Source organism: Panicum virgatum, chromosome 5K (genome assembly GCF_016808335.1).
Source record: "Panicum virgatum strain AP13 chromosome 5K, P.virgatum_v5, whole genome shotgun sequence".
Classification (NCBI taxonomy): Eukaryota; Viridiplantae; Streptophyta; class Magnoliopsida; order Poales; family Poaceae; genus Panicum; species Panicum virgatum.
The window spans coordinates 56,384,383-56,394,946 of NC_053140.1; the positions used below are offsets into that span (position 1 = coordinate 56,384,383).

The 10,564-nt window shown below is 47.8% G+C and overlaps 1 protein-coding gene across 2 annotated transcripts; it reads right to left on the reverse strand.

The window, feature by feature from the left end:
• Positions 1 to 4,619: 4,619 nt before the first annotated feature.
• Positions 4,620 to 8,494, reverse strand: LOC120708819 (3-phosphoinositide-dependent protein kinase 2-like). 2 transcript variants are annotated; one of them, XM_039994236.1, is made up of 11 exons: positions 7,861 to 8,494; positions 7,580 to 7,760; positions 7,441 to 7,493; positions 7,265 to 7,366; positions 7,084 to 7,189; positions 6,922 to 7,000; positions 6,393 to 6,558; positions 5,754 to 5,888; positions 5,512 to 5,678; positions 5,128 to 5,350; positions 4,620 to 5,047 (listed from the first exon to the last, which is right to left on the reverse strand). In XM_039994236.1, the coding sequence occupies exons 1-11, from the start codon at positions 8,071 to 8,073 to the stop codon at positions 4,955 to 4,957; spliced, it is 1,518 nt and encodes a 505-aa protein (XP_039850170.1). In that variant the 5' UTR covers positions 8,074 to 8,494; the 3' UTR covers positions 4,620 to 4,954. The 2 variants fall into 2 exon arrangements, with proteins under 2 accessions (XP_039850170.1, XP_039850172.1); XM_039994238.1 differs by having other exon boundaries at positions 5,766 to 5,888; positions 7,861 to 8,480.
• Positions 8,495 to 10,564: the final 2,070 nt, after the last annotated feature.

Here is a 10,564-nt window from a genome sequence, read left to right on the forward strand (position 1 = left end):
CCTTATGTGATTCCATTATGTAGATAAAATAAGCGATGCGACAATTATCACTCAGTAACTTGCAAAATCAAATAATGACTTCATAAATAGGTTAATTGGATCTACGTCATTATAATTTACTGTTTTTTGAAGCGCACCATTACTATTCGCAAAACTATACTACTGCCATTGTAATTCTTGCCTAAGCTGAAATATGTCATTATATACGCCTCCAACGTCTTTAGGCCCATGTGCAGGTATGGGCAACATTTTATTTTCGTGTGGACCTAGAAGTCCCTTCCACTCTCTCACTTACAGGTGGACCCAATGTGTCATCACCTTCCTCTGTCCTCTCCCATTCCCTGTTCCTAGTGAACACAACACGCGCACCTTCGTCGATTCAGCCGGTGTAGGCCTCGCCGGCGACGAGCAGCTAGCCTGTAGCAGATCCGCCCAAATTAAACCGGCTTAAGTGCGTTAACTATCATCTTAATAAATAATCAAGTTATCTCGCACTTAAAACGGTGTAATCCGGCAGTCCGTCGGGTAATTCCCGATTAAACTACTGTACTCCAGGATCACAATTGCACTAGGAGACTTGCACGAAGACGAGCACAGGTGATACAAGCATACAGAGGTTCTCAAATTAATTTAAAACACGGTTTTACATAAAAGGTTTGAATACAAACGACCGAGTTCAAATACACAGCGGAAGTTTAAAACCGAGTTCGAATAGAATAAAGTACTACGAACGACGATAAAAGTGGGCCTCACATCTTGCCCACGATGTGCTGCCAACTGGCCCGAACTTCACGGAGAAGACGGGATCCACTCGACGGTCCAATCCGGAGGAAGCGGTTGTCCAACCCAGGACGCACAGACCTCCTCGAAGTCAGCGGGAACACAACCTGCTCAAAAGGGTTACAACAACAACCCTGAGTATACTAATACTCAGCAAGGCTTACCCGACTATGGTATATACTTAGCCGACTCCTAGACATGCAGGCTTTTGGCTCTGGGTTTGTTTTGCTGAAAAGCTACTAATACTGGATCCTTACTTTCAATATTTTAGATCTATTTAGTTTAATAAGCAACGACTAGATTAGCATGAACATCTATAGCACATCTGGTTGATCACATTAAACCTCTAGTAACCCAATTCAAATGTCTTCATTCCATTCTCATTCCCTCCTTTACTACGATGTGACAAAGTAACCAAGGTTCTCTTAACCGAGAGAGACGACGAATCGATCTGATTTAACCTTGCAAGGTGGACCTAACTCACACGACACATGAAAACCCCGTCGGGCCACACACGTCAACTGTTCCCATCCTCGCCCCGACGTCTGAATCACGCCTGCCAAAACCCAGGTGAAGGGCCCCTCACGGCGAACTCCCGGAGAACCCGGAGGCGACATACTCTCCAACACCCGCCATCATTCCACTCCCAGAGTAGCAGGTCGTGATTCAAAGTATCGTTGTAATTCAGGTCATTAGCTTACCGGTTTCGACTACCTCCTACTCCCGGTATGTGGTTAGTACTGTTCAAACTTGATCAATACTGCCAACAACGGTACGGTCCTCAATCGACACAGGCGGAGATTTCTTTTCATCCATTCCATTCATAACCAGGACCAACTCATCTCCGCCTGGTCTCTATTTCTCTTTACTCATCAACTCATTTCCAAGCTATTGCTAAGGAATCAAGATCCTAAAACTCGCGAGTGACAGTAATCACTCGACTTTTACTGAGATCCTACTTAGCAAAGCATTGCTAACGATACCTGTACAATAGTATAGACTCGCAGGTACCTAGGAAAAACATGCATACTAGGGTTTCATACAACTCCTAGAACGTAAATGCACAAATACATAGATAAACATGAAATACTAAAAGTAAAGGTTATGCTCCGGGGCTTGCCTTGCAAGTCAACGGGGTTAGGGACTTCTTCGGGAGCGTGCTCAACTGCGTCCTCCTGCTGTTCTCCTGCTTGCGGCTCCTGGACCGGCTCAGCAACCAGCTCGTAGACTGTTTCGTTCGTGGCGTCTACACATATGAAAAAGAATGCCATGCACTAAATAAAACGATGCGTAGTAACCAGGATGCAATGCAACGCGGTTAAAAGATGACATGACTGGCAATCCTTTAACGAATAACAAGGAAAACAAGCGATAAAGGAAATGGCTTGGCGCTGCTAGGTAAGTTTAGTTTCCAACCTAGTTTAGCCTGAAGTGTTTCCTTTCAACCAAAGCTATTAAACTTACTTAGGACGACTAATCGCACATCTAGAGCACAAGGAAAACATAAACTACGGACTTAAAATTAACTAACCACAAGAATAAAGGATAAATAATGAAGCTAGGAACTAATTAAAGATAAAAACTTAACATGCAGCAAGGATATGATAGCACAACTTTTCTATCATGAAAAACTACTGATAAGGAGTGCAGAAACAATTTACCAACATTTAATGATGGCCGAAAACATTTACCTTAGCCCTAGAATGGAAATCAAGCAATATTAGATCCACAAACATGCACATAGGCTATGCACCTGAAAATTTTTCAGTGGACTACACATACAAAGAGTAATCTACTGAATAAATTTCATAGTTTTTAGAGCAACATAACAACCGGTATTAAATAAACTAGCTTAAACTCAACCAAAAATTTTAGCAGGGGCAAAACTGACATTTAGCATGCAAGAGTATTTTTCCTATGAAGATCTTGATCTAAGCAACCCAACCAAATTTAGTTTGTATTTTTCACATTTTTCTATATTTTCTACACATTTTCAAAGTTTTCAGCCGAAATAAATAAATGAAAACTGGAAAACAAAACTTAAAAGAGGGGACCGACGACAGGGCCCCACACGTCAGTGGGAGCCCAGCCCCCAGCGCCCTCCCCTGCCCCGCACGCACGCCATGGCCGTGGCCATGGCCACGGGCGCACGACGGCGGCCCAGGCCGACGGAGGGGCGGGGCGGCCCCGTGGCCAGGATGGCCGGGCGGTGGCGGGGCGCTCGACAGCGGCGCGGGGCCCCGCGCAGGGGCAGCTCGCGGCGGCGCGCGCGGTGGCACAGGGCACCCACGACGGCGCGGCGGCGGCGCGGGATTTGAGCGGGGAAGAGGACTGGGAGCACGAGAGCGGCATGGGGATGCTCACTGAGGGCTTGGTTTGCGCGAAGGAGGGCCGGAAGTGGTTCGTCGACGGGAGGGCGGAGCTTCGGTGAAGAACGTCAATGGCGTCCGGCGGTCGCGGGCTCAATTCGGCCGGGGAAACGGCTCAATCAAGCTCGTGGATGGGTGGAGGAGGTGCGGGGCGAGGCTAGGGAGGTTGGGGCGCGAAGGGTCGAGGTGGGGTGGCGAGGGGTGACCGGCGCGGCGAGCGACGGCGGCTCTGCTCGGCTTGGCTCGTCTCGAGCTCGAGCAGGAAGAAGAAGGGGAGGGGGAACGAAGTTGAACGCCGGGAGGGGATAAGCACGAGCCCACGCCGAGTTCGGGGCGCGATCGCCGATGCGTGGAGGAAGCTCGCCGACGACGACAGTCGCCGGTATGGGCGTCGCGGCGACACAGTGAAGAGCAGTGCAGCACAGTGATCCATTTGACCAAATTTTGGCTCGCGTTTGACCGATTGAAACTCAAAAATTCATATGGCAACTTGAAATTTGGCCAAAATAGGAGTTGTAGAGGAAGAAATGATCTACAACTTTTGTTTTGGGCGAAAGTTGATTTGAGGCTCGGCTCATGGAGAAAAACGCGGACGAACACGGCTAAAATGATGTTTACTATACGACTTGATTAGCGCTAACGATGAACTTAAGTACATGATTAGTGGGTTAAGCACATGGTTAGCATCGCGATTAACAATGGGGTGTTACATAGCCCATGTGTGTGTGCTGGCGTAGGCGCGGAAGCCCGCGCGTTCGGCCGACAGCGGCGCAACGGGCTCAACGTGAACGCTGGCCCGTGCGCTCGGCCGGCGGTAGCGGGGCTCGCTCGACGCGGCCGCCCACCCGCGCGCTCGACCGGCGGTGGGGCTCGCTCGATGCGGCCCGCCAGCCCGCGTGTTCGACCGGCGGCGGGGCTTGCTCGACGCGGTTGCCCGCCCATGCGCTCGGGTGGGGTGGCAGCGGGGCTTGCTCAACACAGTTGCCCGCCCAAGCGCTCGGCAGGCGGCGGCGCGGCTCGTCGACGCGTACGCCCGCCCACACGCTCGGCTTGCGGCGGTGCAGCTCGCTCAACGCCATTGCCTGCCAGCGTGCTCCGGCGGCGGTGGCAACAACAGCACGATCCGTTCACCTCAACTCGCTTAGGCTGGAGATGGAGAAGACAGAGGTGAGGAAGAGATGTTGTGGGGAAGAAGGCTGAGGACTAGGCCCGAGTGAGAGAGGAGGAAGGGATAATTTTGTCCATACGAGATATACCGTACACGTCATACATCTGACACAGGGCCCAAATCGTCTCCAGGCATATGCAATGGCGTATCTCAAACATGTGCAGATTTATAATGGCAGTGACATAGTTTTTTGAATAGTAATAGTGTGTTTCAAAAATAGAAAAATTATAATGGCACATATCTAATTAACTCTTCATAAATTTGTAGATGCACAGTTATAGATGCACTAGAACAGAAGACAATTGACAATGAACCATGGGAAGCACTGTTGAAGCCATTTCGATGAAATTGTTTCCTGTGTTAATATTTCTGGAGCGCAACCGTTTGAAGCTATCCACGGCGACAGACACAAAAACAACAAACAAAATTGTGCCCTATATGTAAGTGTCAATAGAATGGAAAATTCATAGGGTCATCGTCAACATGCCAATTAGCGAGTAACAACTTCCTTGCAACCAGGCACATGAGCAGGACAGCAGGAAAACAAGCCCCTTCATGTTCCTCTAAGAGAAAAGGATGTTGTACTGTATTAACATTGCCTAATTTGAGGTTTCAGGAACCTGGTTTGAATTGAAAATCAATACTTCTGGCAGCGTTGGAGGTCTTCAATTGCCTTTTTCCACTGCCAGGCACGCTGTTTTGAGTCCTCAAATGTTGAAATTTTCTTTGGCTGCGGGAGAAGTCAATTAAGTGTGACAAATATGCAAGTTCCAGTATATACTAAAGAAACAGCGAAATTTAGATGAATACCGTGCATATTCTAAAATGTGATGAATTTGTTACTTGAACACTAAGTTCACTTGGGTCATCAGACCAAATAATGTTCCCCTTGGCCACCATTTTTGACGGGTCAACACAGATCAATTGAGGTTTATCAGTGAGGATCAGCTGGACCTTCTTGTTTGCTAGCTTATTAATCTTCTTCAGCTTTGATATCAAGACTACAGACTCACCAGGGTCCAGGAATTCTTGCCTGTCACATTGTTTAAGGAAAATAGTCAACGTGAATTGCTTACTTGTGAAATAAAAAAAAATGTGAGCATGACGTCCACCATATCCACTTTATATTTTACGTTTATTTCTCTTTACTGACTCTTGTAAGGTATAATCAATTTCATGATAAGCGAAGTTTACCATTTTGAGTCGAAGGAGTCGATGGATGCTAATTTAGATATATGGGAGCGTACTTCAGATGACGACGCGGCACTGTTAATACTAACAGTGTTTGACTGTTGGTTAACTGTGGTACTTCCCATGTGTGATAGCCAATTTGAATCCTGGCTGTCCTCATCTTCATTTGCCTGAATTGGATATTGTCAGGAAGAGGAAGGCCAGAATATATTAACTGTTTTATTTGACATATGTAACAAAAATACATTTGGGTCAACCGCGAGCTTTGGTGGTCGTGTCTTCCTCAGGTCCTTCCAGTCAATGCCTCTGAAGAAAGGGTGCTTCTTCAAGGAAGAATAACCATCGGGCCCCGCACCTGGCCTTTTGCTTGGATCAACATCCTGCATAATATAATAAGATAGATATAGGAATAGGATAAGTCAAGCCTATATGTTTGGAACTTCAAATTGTTTTTTTAGGGAAACTGTGCAAATTTATTATGCAAAATCATCATGTTTGCATTTGGACAGTAAGTAATATAACTACGAAACCAATGGATTTTTCCAGAATATGATTGACTGGCATATTCTAGTGGTCTCCAACACCACAGAACTATTCCCCACTAAGCTTGGCTAGGCTACTTTATTATTTCTTAAAGTCAGGGTTATTTTTTTAAACTAATCCTTTTTTACAAGATCTCGGGTACAGTCCACAGGGAAAAGAATCCCTACTTTGACCCAAAGCAGGTAGCTGGTGGAGGTTTGGACACATTTCATGGGAATCATGGACCTGCTATTTCCACCGGAACTGGAAACATGTCCAGACTTTTTGTTTGCAGTATTATGAAATTGCACTGTATTTACATGAAGACTAAAGGAGGAGCTTGTGCACAAAGTCTTTCATACCAGCAATTTGTCAATAAGATCTCTTGCTTCATCTGAAAAATACTCAGGGAATTTGATGTCCCTTGCAATGATTCTCTGGAAAATCAACCACTCAGTGGCATCTTTAAATGGTGAAGAGCCAGAAAGCATTTGGTACAGTGTGCACCCCAATGCCCACAAGTCATTTCTGTCAAGAAGTTAATAACAAAAATATGTATGAGGCTATGACCAAATCACCACAAAGTGCAGTTTCAAGTATGCATCATTTTCTTTCACGATGAACTTATCTAGCAATGTGAGAGCTCAGACCTTCAGTTTTTAGCATTTTATGCACAAAGCTCATTTAATTTCCTACTGCCAGTGAGGATAATGCAGTGTGAATATTTTATGTATCTAATATAGTCAACAGCATGAAACACTGATCCTGGATAATGCATTAAATAACTCACAGAATACAAACAACATTGCATGCGTGAAACTATGAAGAATTTAAGTGTAGTGAAGGAAAACAAGTATTCCAACAGTAATTGGTTGCTGCATGTTCACTCACCCAAAGGTTGCTGGGGCAGAGTTCAGGACCTCAGGTGGCACATATGCAGCTGTTCCAACAAATGTGCAGGCCCTTTCATCTGTACATAAATGCACAAGAATTAAAAAATGGAGCATTTACGAATTCTATGACAATTCAACACAGCTTTATGTTTTCTCTTACCAGTCGAATTTGGAAGGACTTTGATTGGAGTATCCCTCGTAGGCTTGACACTACCAAAGTCAGCTATCTTGATGTGCCCATCAGAAGTAAGCAGTAAATTTTCTGGCTGAAAGAATAATAGTCCTTGTCAAATGCAAATTAAAATAAGTCCCATGGGAAAACTCCATCATGATTTTCATACCTTGACATCCCGATGAATTAGGCCGACGCTGTGCAAATACTCCAATATATCAACAATTTCAGCAGCATAAAACCGTGCCTCGTCCTCAGACAGACGACCTTTCTGCAAACCAACGTGGCATGTAAGAAGCAATGACAGAACACGGATGAACCACATTATGAGCAGTGGACACTAACCCGAACAATCTGATCGAACAACTCCCCTCCTTCGCACGACTCGAGCGCCATGTCTACAAGCCAAAAGAGACACAGCATTACTGAATCAGCAGCTCCTTGCAATGCCAACTGCTACTATTTAGACCAGTAAGGCACTAACAGAGGGAGTATGAGTCCTGGAAGGTGAAGAAGAGCCTGATGACGCCCGGGTGATCCAGCTGGTCGAGCACGATGCGCTCCATCTTGACGTAGGAGATTTTGTTCTCCTTGGTGATGAACTTTTTGTCCATGACCTTGAGCGCGTAGACGTTGCCCGTGTCCTTCTTCTTGGCCCGCACCACCTGCCCATTTGGCATCTCACCCCGATAAGTAACCGCACGCAATTCCGACGATCCACGACACATGATGCAAGCAGTTAGTGGGTGGCCGCATAGAACCAACCTTGGAGTAGGAGCCGACGCCGTAGATCTTGCCGAGCTCGAAGTCGCCGGCGGTGAACTGCTCCTGCGGCGCGCGGAAGGCGATCCCCCCTGCGGCGGTGGGGGAGGAGAAAGCGGCCGCGGCAGGCGGGGCCGGGGAGGGCGAGTGCGCGAGGCGCAGCCTGGCGGCGAAGTCCCGCTCCATGGTGTCGTCGTCGTCGCCGGCGACCGCCATCGCGGAGTGGGCGGCGGGTGTCTATCTATAGGGCGGGGGCGCGCGGGCCGAGGAGGCGGCGCGGCCTCCGATGGCGGAGGCGGTCAACGGGTGGAACCATCGGATTCGGCTTCGAGGGGTGGGAAAGCGGGCGGGCGGGCGGAATCGATGGGACTGCGACGGCCGCAGCCTTTGGTGGCGTCGCTGGGGTCCGGGGCGCAGCCGCAGCGGCGACGAACGGAACGGATCGAATCGCGCGACGCGACGCGAGGGGAACGGAGGGGAGGTGGTGATCCTTCCTCAGAAATGGATGGGGGCGGCCGGCCGGGGCGTGGCGGGGAGCTTTGCTTTCCTCGCCGTCTCGTCCCCCTACGGCCGTTGGGAAGGAATTGGTTGCGCTTGTCTCGTGTGCTTTTCTGGTGGCGGTGGGGTTGTGATCAAAATGATGGAAGGAAGATGGGAGGAGGAATGGGGGGGTCCTTTGGGTCCTTTGCGTCTTTTTCGTCATCCTATATCTTTTCATGAAACTGGCTCCATTCCTGTGATTTTGAGCCACGGAAATTGCCAAACCCCACATTTTGTGCGAACAACAGCATAGGATTCATGCGAATTGGAACCAAAATTCTGCGTGGATGTGGAGCGCAGAGTAACTTCCGTCGCAAAAACAAAAAACTGACTGGCTGTACATACATACACATACCAGGTCACCCCTCTTGTCGCGGCGTACAAATATCCTCTCGGTTCATGGATCCTACTTCTGTGCTACCTACCACCATCAGCGAAAAGCAGGAAATCATATGGTCCGGGTCAGCACGGCAGCATCAGTGCATCACCACTCCACTCTTGTGGCTGGTGGTAGGGCCGCCGGCACGAAAGAAAGCAAGGCATGATACCGCGCCGGCACAGGACGAGAAGGCCACGGCGGCACAGCATCATTCTCTCTTGCGGTGTCGGCCTCCTTGGCCCGCGCGCCATTGCGGAAAGCGGTGAAAGCATCGGGTGCTCTAACATGAGGCGGAGGAAGTAAATTAGACCCTATTAAAATTTTAACATATAACTTCAATTAGTTTGCACAAAACTTAAACTAGATCAATCTATCTAGATGTGCAACTACGGTTCACCTTAGTGTGAAACTCTCATCCCAAAAGAGTTTTGCAACCTATAGCCAATCCTAATAAGATACTACACTAAGAAAGTAAAGACACACAAATTGCAATATGAAATGCGGAAGCTTAAAGGGAGGGATGAGAGGAAGCGAACTCTCGACACGAGGATTTATCCCGTGGTTCGGATTGCCACAAAGACGCCTCTACGTCCACGTTGTTGAAGCACTCACGAAGAGTATCGCTTTTCGGCATTCAAATCTCTTCCATGAACACAATCACGATCACCTTGATCCCGATCTTCACTAAGTGAGATTGCCCACGAAGGAGGGGTTTCCGTCCCCCAAACAATGTCGTCGACGCCGCTCCACACCAAGCCGGAGGGTCGTTGACTTGCCGGCGAGCCACCAAAGCTCCAAGGATGGGCGGCGCACCAAGATACAAGGATCGTTCACTCTAGAACACTAGCACAAGGATCTAAACCTTGCTTGATCACTCACTCAAGAGCTAACCTTACACTAACACTCACAAATCTTGTGCTAAGGACTAAGAATTTGATCTTTATGTTTTTGGATGGATTGGAGATGTTCTTGGGTGTGTGTGGGATGTTCAGCAACTCCAGCAAACTCAAAATGGCCGGGGTGAGGCGTATATATAGGCCACCAAGTCTTGTAGACATTGCTTCAACGGTCAGCAGAAATCAGCATACCATCGGATGAACCGATGCCTCTGCATGGGGTGGTGTCGGTTCATCCGGTCACTCTCAGACCTGAAGTAGCCATTGAGCTTCTGACGCACTGTCTGCAGAACCACTGGTTTAACCGATGACTAGGTGTCAGTTAAACCGGTCACTCACAGCACTCAACTAGTCGTTGGACCTCTTTCTCTCCTGCTAACGTCATTACACCGGTGCTATGCTCCGATGGACCACCGGTTCAACTGGTGCTGAAGGTTTGGCTCCTGCGTACTTGACATCGTCTCTGAAATATAGTACATCCAATGCACCGATGCCTAGTTTGACGCCGTCGGTTCAACCGGTGATCTGACTATCTTGACTTGGTCTTCACTTGATCTCTATTTGGTGCTATGGGCATCGGATCTTCCGACAACCATCGGATGCACCGATGCCTAGCATCGGTTCTTCCGGTGCTACTGATTTCAGTAGAACTCGTCTAATTCAGCGTTTCTTTGAGTTCTTTCTTCGTGTTTAGCTTTGTATGGCATTTTTACTTCATCCCTGGGATCTAGAAATGTTCACTTAACAAGACCATTAGTCCCATTGATTGTGTTGTCATTCGATCACCAAAATCACTCGAAATGGCATAAATGGTGACATGTTCGTTACAATCTTCCCCATTTTGGTGATTGATGACAACACAATCAAAGCAAGCATAAAATTTGCAAGAATT